Raw genomic sequence first — 17,436 nt, 5'->3', positions numbered from 1 at the left:
CCCTTACAACCCTTTAAGAATGAGAAGTAAAAACCGAATTTCAATCACAATGTAAATGACAGCTTGTATGGGATTTATTTCAGTGATCAAAGTACAAGGACTAGACTGAAACTGAGCTGACAGAAACAGCTTCACTTCAAGGCAAGTGGTCAGATGGTGACGTCACCACAGTGACATCTTATCGTGTGTTTCACAGAGAGAAAACAAATGACTCTACTGTAGATGGGCCTGTTACATAATGTATTTGCTGCAAGTGCTCAAAGAAAATATGGCAGGTTTCTATCATGATGATTATTCTCCCAAAAATATAAATGTTTTGTACAAATTTAATTAAAAACACTTTCTAAAACATCCTTAAAATATAATAGAAAACTACATTGAACAATCTCTATGCACGTTATCAAAGAGTATGATTTTAAAGCTGCAATATGTAAGTTAACTTTTGGGGTGACCCCACCAAATGACCATAGAAATGTAAGTTATAGATCTGTCATTCTAATTTAAAGCAAGTCTAAGAAGCTGTAGATCTGTTCTATGTGTAATATTTATATGCTGCTCGTTCTTAAGTTTCGCTATTGAGTCTTTTACTTTCAGTTTTGCACACCAGCTTCAAACAGATGAAAATACAATATTTTTGGTTATGGAAAATATATTTCACAGCGGTTGAGATGATACAATGATTCTATACACTGTACTTGCTTGCTTTGTCCCATAAACTGTAATGAGGCGAACTATTCGAATTTTAGCAACCAGGAAATGGCGGAGTGATTTCTGCATACTGCACCTTTAATGTTCGCCTGTTCATAATGTGCCTAGTACCGAGAACCGTAGGTCAGCTACTACAGTCTCAACAACATAGATTCAACCAGAGAGGAAGAGGCTAAGCGAGAGGTTTCACTCTCGCCAAAGTATGTCCAAAATAAGCCCAATGCGTTTCTAAAGGCTTATGTTGGACCTACAGTAAGCTTGTCGCCTCTGCCTTCCCGTGTTTAGGATAACGACTCCCATTGTAAGGGCGTAGACATGAGCATCTCGTCATTATATTAAGATCTCTGCTACAACGTTGAACAAAACGATATTAAGTAACAAGGTCAGCGAATGATGTCATATTTATGCAAAATCAACAGAATGCAAAATTGTGCACATGATGTCGCTGCAGTAGCAGCACGGACCCATTTTGATAGCACAAAAAAGGAGGGCATATTCTTGATTGACGGTGGTTGGACCAGTTACATCCATGCATCTCTTACGAGATTGAGGACTCCAGACCAATACAAACCATCCGTAGTATTAACACGCTTTCGTCTTTTTGGAAACGGAAAGAAAGAAGCATGGAGACAGGCGATGGGAGTTTGTGCGCTTGAATGTCACCGATAGATAGTAAATACAACTCTGCGTTATCTAACTTCCATATTCAAGTATTTCAGTCACCACCAGAACGTTTGACAGAATGCCTCGAGTGAATCTCACGTGAGATTCGCCTTTTGGTGGTAACATTGGTAACAAACGATGGTAACATTTCACATGGACAGCTGTAGTTGTTATAGCTTCTACCGAGAATAGGGTCTACACATAACCTTGCTATCTATCTACATACAATGGGCAGAGCCTATCAGCTATGTAACATTTGTTGTGATTTGCTTTGAATCATAATGTTGCCATGCTCTTGGGGATTGTGGAGAAGCGCTATTCACACCCTCAAGACATTCAGGTTAGTCAAAACTCTCTGAGCTAGTTGCTTTTATTTCAATTAAATGTATCCTGATCATAACCATACTTCTACCGTTTTATAACGAATATATCCCTTAACAAATCGATAAGCCACATTTTGTTACCCAGCCAAATAACAGTCCCATGATCTGACTTATCTTCCCGGTGTTAAAATGAGCAATAATAATAATATAGTTGCAAGCAGTTGTCCCGTTTTCGCTTGCTCAAATATCATGCCTTATTTTACAAGTCATAAAATGTGTTTCTGGTACAACACCCCTCACTGTCCAGGTATGTCTGTCAAAGCTGCAGGGGTGAGGGTTAACCTTGGGCTGGTATGTATTACAAGACTAAGGCACTCGCCCTCTGAGCCATGCTCACCTCATGGTTGAACACTATGGAAGAGCATACAGTGCCTTCTGAAAGTATTCAGACCCCTTGACTTTTTCTACATTACATTACAGCCTATAACCCATAATGACAAAGTAAAAAAAAAAGAAGTTTTTTTCAGGTTAGTCAAAGTTTTTTTTTTCTTAGCAAATGTATTAAAAACAGAAATACCTTGTTTGCATAAGTATTCAGACCCTTTGATATGAGACTTGAAATTGAGCTCAGGTGCATCCTGTTTCCATTCGTCATCTTTGAGCTATTTCTACAACTTGATTGGAGTCCACCTGTGGTAAATTAAATTGATTGGACATGATTTGGAACGGGGCACACACCTGTCTATATAAGGTCCCACAGTTGACACTGCATGTCAGAGCAAAAACCAAGCCGTGATGTTGAAGGAATTGTCCGTAGAGCGACGAGACAGGATTGTGACAAGGCACAGAATTGGGGAAGGGCACAAAACAATGTCTGCAGCGTTGAAGGTCCCTAAGAACTCAGTGGCCTCCATCATTCTTAAATGGAAGAAGTTTGGAACCACCAAGACTCTTCCTAGAGCTGGCCGCCCAGCCAAACTGAGCAATTGGGGGAGAAGGGCCTTGGTCAGGGAGGTGACCAAGAACCCGATGGTCTCTTTGACAAAACTCTAGACTCTAGACTTCACCCATCTCTGTGGAGATGGGTGAACCATCAGGACCTCAGACTGGGGTGAAGGTTCACCTTCCAACAGGACAATGACCCTAAGCACACAGCCAAGACATCTCAGGAGTGGCTTCGGGACACGTCTCTGAGTGGCCCAGCCAGAGCCCGGACTTGAACCCGATTGACCATCTCTGGAAAGACCTGAAAATAGCTGTGTAACAACATCTCTGGAGAGACCTGAAAATAGCTGTGCAGCAACATCTCTGGAGAGACCTGAAAATAGCTGTGCAGCAACATCTCTGGAGAGACCTGAAAATAGCTGTGCAGCAACATCTCTGGAGAGACCTGAAAATAGCTGTGTAACAACATCTCTGGAGAGAACTGAAAATAGCTGTGCAGCAACATCTCTGGAGAGACCTGAAAATAGCTGTGCAGCAACATCTCTGGAGAGACCTGAAAATAGCTGTGTAACAACATCTCTGGAGAGAACTGAAAATAGCTGTGCAGCAACATCTCTGGAGAGAACTGAAAATAGCTGTGCAGCAATGCTCCCCATCCAACCTGACAGAGCTTGAGAGAAGAATGGGAGAAACTCCCCAAATACAGGTGTGCCAAGCTTGTAGCGTCATACCCAAGAAGACTCTAGGCTGTAATCCCTGCCAAAGGTGCTTCAACAAAGTACTGAGGAAAGGGTCTGAATACTTATGTGATCTGTTTTTAGGGGGGCAATTGAATCCATTTCAAAATAAGACTGTAACGTAACAAAATGTGGAAAAAGTCAAGGGGTTTGAATACTTTCAGAATATACTGTATGTGGATGAATTGCAGGTTCCAGTGTTTCACAAATCATATAACATTCCATTTAGCAGGTCGCTTTCATCCAAAAGCAACTTAGTCATGCATGCATACAAATTCTTTACACTATTTTGCCAGCGCCATGCTCTACCAACTGAGCTACAGAGAACCACCATGTGGGTAGTGGACAACTGCACACTTCAGGGAAAAAGTGCAGAGTAGTGACATGCATAGCCTGCAAGGGCTCCAACCCTCCAATAACACAAATACGCTGAGTGGACAAAACATGAGGAACACCTTCCTAGTGTTGAGTTGCATCACCCCCTTTTGCCCTCAGAACAGCCTCAATTCATCAGGTCATGGACTCTACAAGGTGTTGAAAGGGTTCCACAGGGATGCTGGCCCATGTTGACTCCACTGCTTCCCACAGTTGTGCCAAGTTAGCTGGATGTCCTTGGGGTGGTGGACCGTTCTTGATACACACGGTAAACCGTTGAGTGTGAAAAACCCAACAGCATTGCAGTTCTTGACACAAACCGGTGGGCCTGGCACCTACTATCACCTACTACCACCTACTACCACCTACTGACACCTACTACCACCTACTGGCACCTACTACCACCTACTGACACCTACTACCACCTACTGACACCTACTACCACCTACTGACACCTACTACCACCTACTGGCACCTACTACCACCTACTGGCACCTACTACCACCTACTGACACCTACTGACACCTACTACCACCTACTGACACCTACTACCACCTACTGACACCTACTACCACCTACTGGCACCTACTACCACCTACTACCACCTACTACAACCTACTGGCACCTACTACCACCTACTACCACCTACTGGCACCTACTACCACCTACTGGCACCTACTACCACCTACTACCATACCCTGTTCAAAGACACTTCATTGTTTTGTCTTGTCCATTCACCCTCTGAACAGCACACATAAACAACACATGTCTCAATTGTCTCAAGGCTTAAACATCCTTATTTAACATGTCTCCTCCCCTTTCAGAAACACTGATTGTAGTGGATTTAACAAGTGAATTTAATAAGGGATCATAGCTTTCACCTGGATTCACCTAATCAGTCTATATCACGGAAAGAACTGGTGTTCTTAATGTTTTCTGCACTCAATATTTGGCCCAACATTAGATTTCTATAATGTACTGAACTGAACTGTAATGCACTGAACTGTAATGTACTGAACTGTGTAATGCACTGAACAATGTGCTGTGTAATGCTGACTGTAATGTACTGTGAACTGTAATGTACTGAACTGAGAACTGTAATGTACTGAACTGTAATGTACTGAACTGTAATGTACTGAACTGAACTGTAATGCTGAACTGTAATGTACTGAACTGAACTGTAATGTACTGAACTGTAATGTACTGAACTGTAATGCTGTGAACTGAACTGAACTGTAATGTACTGAACTGTAATGCTGTAACTTGAACTGTAATGCTGTAATGTACTGAACTGAGCTGTATTGAACTGTGCTGTAATGTACTGAACTGAGCTGTATTGTACTGAATTGCACTGTAATGTAATGTACTGAACCGGTCTCAACCTGTAGACTTATTCACGTGCTGCTGTGTTTGTCGCCATTTGTCGCCATTCCTTACTTTGCTACCTGCCAACTTTACGGTTTTTACTTTATAACTACCAGGGTTTTTTTCTTTCTTTTTTTCTCAACTTTTCATTCAACTTTTTCACTCCGGACGCTTTATCTGGGCGTGGTTCGTCAGGACCTCCACCAGCCGAAGCTAAGTAGTAACATTAACATGATGCCTTCTAATTGCAGTCGCTGCACTTGTAATATACAGGAGAATGATCGTTTACGGTGAGGATAGCTGTGCTTCAATCCCAGCTTCAGACGCAATCGTTAGGCAAGGGTAATATCAGTGTAGGAAAGGATGAAGCATCGTCTGTGCCACCAGTAAGTACAGATAGTAGTATAAATCCCCTCGCACGGTCCCCGCAGCCGGACAACTTTCTCATGGCTTCTGGAAGGAAATGCTCAACCGGTGTCGCTCATTCAGCCACAGAAACTTTCAACCGGTTTTCCATTAAGCAACGAGTCGGAGTGAGAGGCCAAGCCTTCTCTGGTCTCTCTTCCTTCCGTTACGGGGTCTGAGACACTGAAGCCTCCCACCATTAGCTCTGACAAATTGAACACCCTACTGAATGGCAACTCCATTACCCGTAGTATTAGATTTAAAACTAATCATCCAGCGATCATACACTGTTTACCAGGGGCAGGACTACCGACGTTAAGGCTAATCTGAAGATGATGTTGGCTAAGGCTTAAACTGGTGAGTGTAGAGAGTATAGAGATATTGTTATCCATGTCGGCACCAACGATGTTAGGATGAAACAGTCAGAGATCACCAAGCGCAACATAGCTTCAGCATGTAAATCAGCTAGAAAGATGTGTCGGTATCTGGTAATTGTCTCTGGTCCCCTCCCAGTTAGGGGGAGTGATGAACTCTATAGCAGTCTCACTTCTCAATCGCTGTTGGAAAACTGTTTTCTGCTCCTGCCAAAAGATAGCATTTGTAGATAATTGTCCCTCTTCTGGGACTCACCCACAAACAGGACCAAGCCTGGCCTGCTGAGGAGTGACGGACTCCATCCTAGCTAGAGGGGTGCTCTCATCTTATCTACGAACATAGACAGGGCTCTAACTCACCTAGATCCACAATGAGAGGGTGCAGGCCAGCTTAGTGGAGTCTGCCACTAGCACAGTCAGTGGAGTCAGCTCAGCTATCCCCATTGAGACCATGTCTGTGCCTCGAATCTAGGTTGGGCAAAACTAAACATGGTGGTGTTTATCTTAGCAATCTCACTGGAGTAAAGACCTCCTTCATTCCTGTCATTATTGAAAGAGATTGTGATATCTCACATCTGAAAATAGGGCTTCTTAGTGATCCCTCACTTCCAAGGCAGTTATAGTCAATTAACTGATCATATCCTTGATATGATTGGCCTGACTGAAACATTTAATCTTTTGAGCTTTTAGTCATGAAAACTATGCAGTCTACTCAATCACTTTTTATAGCTACTGTTTACAGGCCTCCTGGGCCGTATACAGCGTTCCTCACTGATTTCCCTGAATTCCTATCGGATCTTGTATTCATGGCAGATAGTATTCACATTTTTGGTAACTTTAATATTCACATGGAAAAGTCCACAGACCCACTCCAAAAGTCTTGCGGAGCCATCATCGATTCAGTGGATTTTGTCCAACATGTCTCCTGACCTACTCACTGCCACAGTCATACTCTGGACCTTGTTTTGTCCCATGGAATAAATATTGTGGATCTTAATGTTTTTCCTCATAATCCTGGACTATCGGACCACCATTTTATTACATTTAGAAGTCTCAACAAATAATCTGCTCAGACCCCAACCAAGGATCATCAAACGCCGTGCTATAAATTCTCGGACAACCCAAAGATTCCTAGATGCCCTTCCAGACTCCCTCCACCTACCGAAGGATGTCAAGAGTTAAAAAATCAGTTAACCACCTAACTGAGGAACTCAATTTAACCTTGCGTAAATCCCTAGATGCAGTCGCACCCCTAAAAACTAAAAACATTTGTCATAAGAAACTATCTCCCTGGTATACAGAAAATACCCGAGCCCTGAAGCAAGCTTCCAGAAAATTGGAACGGAAATGCGCCACACCAAACTGGAAGTCTTCCGACTAGCTTGGAAAGACAGTACTGTGCAGTATCAAAGAGCCCTCACTGCTGCTCGATCATCCTATTTTTCAACTTAATTGAGGAAAATAAGAACAATCCTCAATGTATTTTTGATACTGTCGCAAAGCTAACTAAAAAAGCAGCATTCCCCAAGAGAGGATGGCTTTCACTTCAGCAGTGATAAATTCATGAACTTCTTTGAGGAGAAGATCATGATAATTAGAAAGCAAATTATGGACTCCTCTTTACATCTGCGTATTTCTCCAACGCTCAGTTGTCCTGAGTCTGCAAAACACTAAGATCAAGGGAGACACTCAAGTGTTTTAGTACTATATCTCTTGACACATTGATGAAAATAGTCAAGGCCTCTAAACCTTCATACTCCATACCGGACCTTATTCCAACTAAACTACTGAAAGAGCTGCTTCCTGTGCTTGGCCCTCCTATGTTGAACATAATTAACCTATCCACCGAATGTGTACCAAACACAATAAAAAATTGAAAAGCTGTTGCGCAGCAACTCACTGCTTCCTGTAAACATACAATGTATCCGAAACGCATCGGTCTGGTTTTAGACCCCATCATAGTACTGAGACTGCACTTGTGAAGGTGGTAAATAACCTTTTAATGGCGTCAGACCGAGGATCTGTATCTGGCCTCGTGTTCCTAGACCTTAGTGCCGCTTTTGATACAATCGATCACTACATTCTTTTGGAGAGATTGGAAACCCAAATTGGTCTACACGGACAAGTTCTGGCCTGGTTTAGATCTTATCTGTCGGAAAGATATCAGTTTGTCTCTGTGAATGGTTTGTCCTCTGACAAATCAACTGTAAATTTCGGTGTTCCTCAAGGCTCCGTTTTAGGACCACTATTGTTTTCACTATATTTTACCCCTTGGTGATGTCATTCGAAAACATAATGTTAACTTTCACTGCTATGCGGATGACACACAGCTGTACATTTCGTTGAAACATGGTGAAGCTCCAAAATTGCCCTTCCTGGAAGCCTGTGTTTCAGACATAAGGAAGTGGATTGCGGCAAATGTTATACTTTTAAACTCAGACAAAACAGAGATGCTAGTTCTATGTCCCAAGAAACAAAGAGATCTTCTGTTGAATCTGACAATTAATCTTGATGGTTCTACAGTCGTCTCAAATAAAACTGAAGGACCTCAGCGTTACTCTGGACCCTGATCTCTCTTTTGACGAACATATCAAGACTTTTTCAAGGACAGCTTTTTTCCATCTACGTAACATTGCAAAAATCTGAAACTTTCTGTCCAAACATGATGCAGAAAAATGTATCCATCCTTTTGCCACTTCTAGGTTAGACTACTGCTAACGGTTTTACTGCTAACCTACAAAGCATTACATGGGCTTGCTCCTACCTATCTCTCTGATTTGGTCCTGCCGTACATACCTACACATACTCAAATTTCTAAGCAAACAGCTGGAGGCAGGGCTTTCTCCTATAGAGCTCCATTTTTATGGAATGGTCTACCTACCCATGTGAGAGACGTAGACTCTGTCTCGACCTTTAAGTCTTTATTGAAGACTCATCTCTTCAGTAGGTCATATGATTGAGTGTAGTCTGGCCCAGGAGTGTGAAGGTGAACGGAAAGGCTCTGGAGCAACGAACCGCCCTTGCTGTCTCTGCCTGGCCTATTCCCCTCTCTCCACTGGGATTTTCTGCCTCAAACCCTATTACGGGGGCTGAGTCACTGGCTTACTGGTGCTCTTCCATGCCGTCCCTAGGAGGGGTGCGTCACTTGAGTGGGTTGATCTCCGTGGGCAAACCCTTTGGGTTCGTGCAGTGGGGTAGATCTTCGTGGGCTATACTCGGCCTTGTCTCAGGATAGTAGGTTGGTGGTTGGGGGCTGTGCTTTGGCAAAGTGGGTAGGGTTATATCCTGCCCGTTTGGCCCTGTCCGTGGGTATTGTCGGACGTGGCCACAATGCCTCCCGACCCCTCCTGTCTCAGCCTCCAGTATTTATGTTGCAATAGTTTATGTGTCGGGAGGCTAGGGTCAGTCTGTTATATCTGGTGTATTTCTCCTGTCTCGTAGCCACCGTGCATCTACACCTGCATTACTTGCTGTTTGGGATTTTAGGCTGGGTTTCTGTACAGCACTTTATGGCATCAGCTGATGTAAGAAGGGCTTTATAAATACATTTGATTGATTGATTGAACTGTAATGTACTGAACTGTACTGTAATGTGGTGAACTATAATGTGTTTTAATGTACTGAACATAAATCTACTGTATTGTACTGTACTTTACTGTAATGTACTACACTAGACTGTATTGTACAGAACTATACTGTACTATACTAGACTGTACTGAACTATACTGTACTGAACTACACTAGACTGTACTGAACTATACTGTACTACTTCACTAGACTGTACTGAACTATACTGTGCTATACTAGACTGCTGTACTGAACTATACTGTACTATACTAGACTGTACTGAACTATACTGTGCTACACTAGACTGTACTATACTGTGCTACACTAGACTGTACTGTACTGAACTATACTGTACTATACTAGACTGTACTGTACTGAACTATACTGTACTATACTAGACTGTACTGTACTGTGCAACACTAGACTGTACTATACTGTGCTATACTAGACTGTACTGAACTATACTGTGCTATACTAGACTGTACTGAACTATACTGTGCTATACTAGACTGTACTGCACTATACTGTGCTATACTAGACTGTACTGTACTGAACTATACTGTGCTACACTAGACTAGTGTACTGAACTATACTGTGCTATACTAGACTGTACTATACTGTGCTACACTAGACTGTACTGTACTGTGCTGTACTATACTGTTTTTACCCATTTAAACTGGTCTTGGTCAGGTCATGGTCTCGATCCACTGGTCCTTAGTCTGGGTCTTAAAAACTCTTGATCTGGATTTAAAGGATTCTGGTCCTGACTTCATCTCTGGTACTCTCACCAATCAAATAATTGTCAATCCATCTGGGTAGTGGACCAGTGCAGACTTCAGGAAACATTGTAGAGAATTGAGATGCATGGCCAGCAGGGCCTTCCCTCATGGCCTTCCCTCATGGCCTTCCCTCAGGGCCTTCCCTCATGGCCTTCCCTCAGGGCCTTCCCTCATGGCCTTCCCTCAGGGCCTTCCCTCATGGTCCTTCCCTCAGGGCCTTCCCTCAGGGCCTTCCCTCATGGCCTTCCCTCATGGCCTTCCCTCAGGGTCTTTCCTCAGGGCCTTCCCTCATGGCCTTCCTCAGGGCCTTCCCTCAGGGCCTTCCCTCCAAGCCTGAATTGAATTGTCAGGCCCGACCTCACTCAACTTTATTGGCTCACAGCGGCCATGATGTTTATGATATCAACTGCTTTTGAAGATCTTGGTCTTGAGATGCTGTCCAGCAAGTTTCTGAGAAATCTGTGTCTGAGTCCACGATCGACAGCCTCATCAACTCTATGCGAAGGAGATGTGTTGCGCTGCATGAGGCAAATGGTGGTCACACCAGATACTGACTAGTTTTCTGATCCACGCCCCTACCTTTTTTTAAGGTATCTGTGGCCAACAGATGCATATCTGTATTCCCAGTCATGTGAAATCCATAGATTATGGCCTAATGACTGATTTCCTTACATGAACTGTAATTTATGAAAATCTTAGAAATTGTTCCATGTAGTGTTTTATATTTTTGTTCAGTGTATATATATATATATCGCACTTTTCAAGCACCCAGTCGCTTGACAATTGTATAAATGTCTCCAGCAGAGCATCTCCATCAGCGAGGGGCCTGTGTATCCCGACCAGAGCGGTATGTGATGCTGAGACCATCTTTGCCCTGTCGTCGGGCCACGGCAGATGTGGTGTGGCGGTGGTCCGTGTCAGTGGTCCTGCCTCCTCCATGGTTCTGAGAAACATGGCAGGTCTGACCCAGGCTCTACCCCCTCCTCGTACCGCCCTGCTACGGAGGATCACTGACCCCCAGTCCAAAGAGCTGCTGGACCGAGGACTGGTCCTCTGGTTCAAAGGTCAGATCGGTCCTAGAGGACATCACACAGTTATTATTGAATAAATCCACAATGCATTTTTATTTTTTTTTTTTTTTTATAAGCATCTCATAGTAGCTGTTCTTGTTTGTCTTATCCAATGTTGTTGTGACTGTTGTTGTGCTTTCTTGTCAGGTCCCCACAGCTTCACAGGGGAAGACAGTGCAGAGTTTCATATTCACGGAGGTCCTGCAGTCATCACAGCTGTCTTACAAGCCCTAGGTAAACACACAGTCATATGATGAGAGATAAGAGATATGGAACTAGGTAAGAGCACAGTCATTTGTAGAGAGATATGGTCTGAGTGGTCTGATTGAGTGTGTTGTCCAGAGAGTACAGAGCTGATGCTCCAGATACTCCAGATACTCAACTCGTTATTATTATTATTATTTAACTAAAGAAGGACAGTTTTATTGCTTCTTTAAACAACAGTTTTCAGCTGTGCTAAGATGACTGCAAAAGGGTTTTCTAATGATCAATTCGCCTTTTTAAAATGATAAACTTGGATTAGCTAACACAACGTGCCATTGGAACACAGGAGTGATGGTTGCTGATAATGGGTTTCTGTACACCTATGTAGATATTCCATTAAAAAATCTGCCATTTCCAGCTAAAATAGTAATTTACAACATTAACAATGTCTACACTGTATTTCTGATCAAATTTATGTTATTTTAATTTTTAAAATGTGCCTTTCTTTCAAAAACAAGGACATTTCTAAGTGACCCCAAACTTTTGAACGATAGTGTGTATATATAGTGTGTTTATATATATATAAATGTATAGTGTGTATATATAGTATATATATATATACCCACTATATATACACACTATATATATATATATATATATATATATATATATTTCCATATATATATATATACACACTATATTTCCACATATATATATATATATATACTACTATATATACACACTATATATATATATATATATATATATATATATACACACTATATTTCCACACTATATATATATACACATATATATATAGTGTGTATATATATATATATAAACACATATATATATATATAATATATATATATATGTGGAAATATAGTGAGTATATATATGTGTACATATAGTGTTTATATATAAATATATATATATATATAGTGTGTGTATATATATGTGTGTGTGTATATATATATATATATATATAGTGTGGAAATATAGTGAGTGTATATATAGTGTGAATATATATATATATATAGTGTGGAAATATAGTGAGTGTATATATAGTGTGTATATATAGTATATATATATATGTGTGTGTAGTACTAGGCTAGAGCCTAGAGGAGATAAGTGTTCTTGTAGCTGTTCCATCTGGGTGTCTGCGTTGTTTCCTTCCTGCAAACACTTTCCTTGAACTTGAGAACAGTGCAGAACTGTTGTCAGCGTCCTTGCAATGTTCATGTTTGGCTGCTAGGGGGCAGTGTTATATAAATTAATGTAAACTGTGCAGTGTCTCAGATCTGCATCTTCTCAGAACAGCCAGTCAACAACAAAATACATAAAGCTAATGATTATATAATCCTGCTATCTCTTGTAGTTATCAGCATTGTTCTTCTTTATTAATGCTGTAGTAGTACAACTGGCAACAGTCAACTGTCTCTTGTTGATGCAATGCCTTTGCAGAGCATGTAAGAATCAGGCCACCATATTCACAACCAATAAATTAAGTTCTGCAAAGGTTCTAACAAAAACACCTTACCTCATTGCCAGTGTTGTTTTTGCCACTCACAGTGACCCCAGATTGGCCCTTCAACTCTGAACCTCTGACCCTATGCCTTCATGAGCCTAGAGCCGGTTAGGGGGTTTGTCTCTTTCTGGTAGTGTGTGTATTTCTCAGGAAGACAAGAGACAAGCAGCCAGCAAACACATAACATTAAATACGCCTACAAATATACACTGAGTACGGTCACGTGCAAACAATAATCTGTTAAATGTGGATAATCAGATGAATATAATAGTTTGATTAAAACTTTTACATACTTTGCAAGAATAATGATTTCCCTAATAATCCTGATGGTACTCTGATAAATGCAGAAATCAGGCTACCTGATGGTACTATGATAAATGCAGAAATCAGGCTACCCGATGGTCCTCTGATAAATACAGAAATCAGGCTGATGGTACTCTGATAAATGCAGAAATCAGGCTACCCGATGGTCCTCTGATAAATACAGAAATCAGGCTACCCGATGGTCCTCTGATAAATACAGAAATCAGGCTACCCGATGGTACTCTGATAAATACAGAAATCAGGCTACCCGATGGTACTCTGATAAATACAGAAATCAGGCTACCCGATGGTACTATGATAAATGCAGAAATCAGGCTACCCGATGGTCCTCTGATAAATACAGAAATCAGGCTACCCGATGGTACTCTGATAAATGCAGAAATCAGGCTACCCGATGGTACTATGATAAATACAGAAATCAGGCTACCCGATGGTACTCTGATAAATGCAGAAATCAGGCTACCTGATGGTACTCTGATAAATACAGAAATCAGGCTACCTGATGGTACTATGATAAATGCAGAAATCAGGCTACCTGATGGTACTCTGATAAATACAGAAATCAGGCTACCTGATGGTACTATGATAAATGCAGAAATCAGGCTACCTGATGGTACTATGATAAATGCAGAAATCAGGCTACCTGATGGTACTCTGATAAATGCAGAAATCAGGCTACCCGATCGCCAATCAAAATAAACGTTCTAACACAGTGACCGTGTTATTTTTGGGAAGCAGATCTGAGTTCGGATAAATTCAGTTTGTACGTGAACACTACTTCTAAGACGCATAAATTCAGGTGTTCCAAACTCACTTCACTCGCGCTAAAGAGGGCGGTTCGCTCGGCTGGTGCTAAGACATGTGCAGATCAAATACACCGCTGGAACGCTGATTAAACCATGTACGTTTCATTTGTAAGATTGATCAGAAAACCAGGTGTTTTAATCGTTTGCTTAATTTGACTTTGACCTTATGCCAATTAACATAAGCAGAGTAAGGTGTTTACATGACTAATGCCAAACTCGACCTACTGCCATAATGAGGTTAATATTGATTTATTACTGTGTATGTAAAATTACCCACTGAGTGTACAAAACATTAAGAACACCTGCTCCTTCTGTGAATCCAGGTGAAAGCTATGATCCCTTATTGATGCCGCTTGTTAAATCCACTTCAATCAGTGTAGATGAAGGGGAGGAGAGGATTTTTGAGCCTTGAGACAGTTGAGACGTGTTGTGTATGTGTGCCGTTCAGAGGGTGAATGGACAAGACAAAGTATTAAAGTGCCTTTGAACAGGGTGTGGTAGAAGGTGCCAGGCGCATCAGTTTGTGTCAAGAACTGCAACGCTCCAAGGTTTCCTGTGTGTATCAAGAATGGTCCACCACCCAAAGGACATCCAGCCAACTTGACACAACTGTGGGAAGCATTGGAGTCAACATGGGCCAGTATCCCTGTGGAACCCTTTCAACACCTTGTAGAGTCCATGAGCTGACCAATTGAGGCTGTTCTGTGGGAAAAATTATGGGGGTGCAACTAAATATTAGGATGGTGTTCTTAATGATTTGTCCACTGTGTATTTAGGGAGTGTATATTTAGCTGTGAATGATTTAAACCGTTTGTTGTTCTATGCTGTTGCAGATGACTGCATATACACAACCGTATCAATCACACCAACTCATCCAAGGGTTTCTTTATTTTCACTATTTTCAAACTTAATTTGTCACATGCGCCGAATACAACAAGTGTAGACCTTACAGTGAAATGCTGACTTACAGGCCCTTAACCAACAGTGCAGTTCAAGAAGAGTTAAGAAAATATTTACCAAATAAACTGATGTAAAAAATGTTTAAAAAGTAACACAATAAAATAACAATAACAAGGCTATATACAGGGGGTACCGGTACCGAGTCAGTGTGTGGGGGTACAGGTTTGTCGAGTTAAATTATACATATAGGTAGGGGTGAAGTGACTATAGATAGATAATAAACAGTGAGTAGCAGCAGTGTACAAAACAAATGGAGGGGGTCGTCAATGGAAATAGTCCGGTGGTCATTTGATTAATTGTTCAGCCGTCTTTTGGCTTGGGGGTTAGAAGCTGTTAAGAAGCCTTGGTCCTAGTCTTGGCGCTCCAGTACCTCTTGCTGTGCGGTAGCAGATAAAACAGTCTATGACTTGAGTGACTGAAGTCAAATGTATTAGAGTGTCTAGTTTGAGAAACAGACACATCCTCAACTGGCAGCTTTATTAAATAGTACCCACAAAACACCAGTCTCAACGCCAACAGTGAAGAGGTGACTCCGGGATGCTGGCCGTCTAGGCAGAGTTCCTCTGTCCAGTCTCAACATCAACAGTGAAGAGGTGACTCCAGGATGCTGGCCGTCTAGGCAGAGTTCCTCTGTCCAGTGTCTGTGTTCTTTTGCTCATCTTAATCTTTTCTTTTTATTGGCCAGCCTGAGATATGGCTTTTTCTTTGTAACGCTGCCTAGAAGGCCAGCATCCTGGAGACGCCTCTTCACTGTTGACGTTGAGACTGGTGTTTTACGGTACTATTTAATGAAGCTGCCAGTTGAGGACTTGTGAGGCGTCTGTTTCTCAAACTAGACACTCTAATGCACTTGTCCTCTTGCTCAGTTGTACACCGGGGCCTCCCACTCCTCTTTCTATCCTGGTTAGTGCCAGTTTGCGCTGTTCTGTGAAGGGAGTAGTACACAGTGTTGTACGAGATCTTCAGTTTCTTGGCAATTTATCGCACGGAATAGCCTTAATTTCTCAGAACCAGAATAGACTGACGAATTTCAGAAGAAAGTTCTTTGTTTCTGGCTGTTTTGAGATACTCAACTAGTCTAAAGAAGGCCAGTTTTATTGCTTCTTTAATCAGAATAACAGTTTTCAGCTGTGCTAATGTAATTGCAAAAGGGTTTTCTAATGATCAATTAGCCTTTTAAAATTATAAACTTGAATTAGCTAACAACGTGCCATTGGAACACAGGAGTGATCGTTGCTGATAATGGGCCTCTGTACACTTATGTAGATATTCCATTTAAAAATCTGCCGTTTCCAGCTACAATAGTCATTTACAACATTAGCAATGTCTACACTGTATTTCTGATCAATTTGATGTTATTTTAATGGACAAAAAATGTGCTTTTCTTTCAAAAACAAGGACATTTCTAAGTGACCCCAAACTTTTGAACGGTAGTGTGCATTGCCTTAGTGAACCTTAGTTACCTTGGCTTGTGAACGATAGGGAACCTTATTAGTGACCTAAGTGTTGTCTTTGTCTTGCTGTGTGTGTGTAACTAATTAACCCTGGCTTTGACCCTGTTTGAGTAATTCTCTGTCTTGCTGTGTGTGTGTTACTAATTAACCCTGACTTTGACCCTGTTTTCTCTGTCTTGCTGTGCGATGTGTGTTATGCAGGAAGCATGGAGGGTGTGAGGCCTGCGGAGGCAGGGGAGTTCACGCGGAGGGCCTTCCACGCGGGGAAACTGGGCTTGACGGAGGTGGAGGGCCTGGGGGACTTGATCCACGCTGAGACTGAGGCCCAGAGGAGGCAGGCCCTCAGGCAGATGGATGGGGAGCTGGGCCGCCTCTACCAGGACTGGAGTTACAGGCTCAAACGGGTAGGTAGTAGGTTCCCCAGAGAAAGAGAAAATACGTTGATGGTCACCTAGCCTGGATCGGCTTCACCCAGCGTCTTGTTCTCTAAACTAGCCAGGCAGTTGTTTAGCGGTGTTGCATAAAAAACACACAGATCTCAAAGTTAGGATTCTGGCCTTTGTGGATACTGTGGAAGTCTAGGGTGAGCTGTTTGAGTTGTCATGGTTGCCATTTGGCTTCAGGTCGCCTCCAGGCAATTGTTATAGTGGTCTGATTAAGTGTGATGTCCAGAGAGTGTCTTGTCTATATATGTAGTTGTCTGACAGCAGGGATGAGAGATCAGGGATCAGGAACCAGCTGATCCTAGATCTGTGCCAATGGGCAGCTTCTACCCGGAGTGTATCGTGTGATCTCTTCCTTGGCACCAGACCTGGGTATCAACGCTTCGCCACCTCTCCTGAGAGGAGT

The 17,436-nt window shown here is 42.1% G+C and overlaps 1 protein-coding gene across 2 annotated transcripts in view; it reads left to right on the top strand.

Annotated features, from left to right (window-relative positions):
- Nucleotides 1-1,318: 1,318 nt before the first annotated feature.
- Nucleotides 1,319-17,436, top strand: part of gtpbp3 (GTP binding protein 3, mitochondrial) — a 36,973-nt gene continuing 20,855 nt past the window's right edge. The window contains exons 1-4 of one of the 2 annotated variants that reach the window (XM_046299700.1): nucleotides 1,319-1,711; nucleotides 11,046-11,305; nucleotides 11,459-11,545; nucleotides 16,789-16,991. In XM_046299700.1, coding sequence (XP_046155656.1) covers nucleotides 1,653-1,711; nucleotides 11,046-11,305; nucleotides 11,459-11,545; nucleotides 16,789-16,991 — 609 coding nt within the window. In that variant the 5' untranslated portion in view covers nucleotides 1,319-1,652. Of the gene's footprint in view, nucleotides 1,712-11,042; nucleotides 11,306-11,458; nucleotides 11,546-16,788; nucleotides 16,992-17,436 lie in introns of both variants that reach the window. The other variant, XM_046299699.1, reaches the window with a different exon arrangement.

Source organism: Oncorhynchus gorbuscha, linkage group LG15 (genome assembly GCF_021184085.1).
Source record: "Oncorhynchus gorbuscha isolate QuinsamMale2020 ecotype Even-year linkage group LG15, OgorEven_v1.0, whole genome shotgun sequence".
In the NCBI taxonomy this organism is placed as follows: Eukaryota; Metazoa; Chordata; class Actinopteri; order Salmoniformes; family Salmonidae; genus Oncorhynchus; species Oncorhynchus gorbuscha.
The sequence above is the reverse complement of the archived record's forward strand: the minus strand, read 5'-3'. Positions and strand labels throughout refer to the sequence as shown.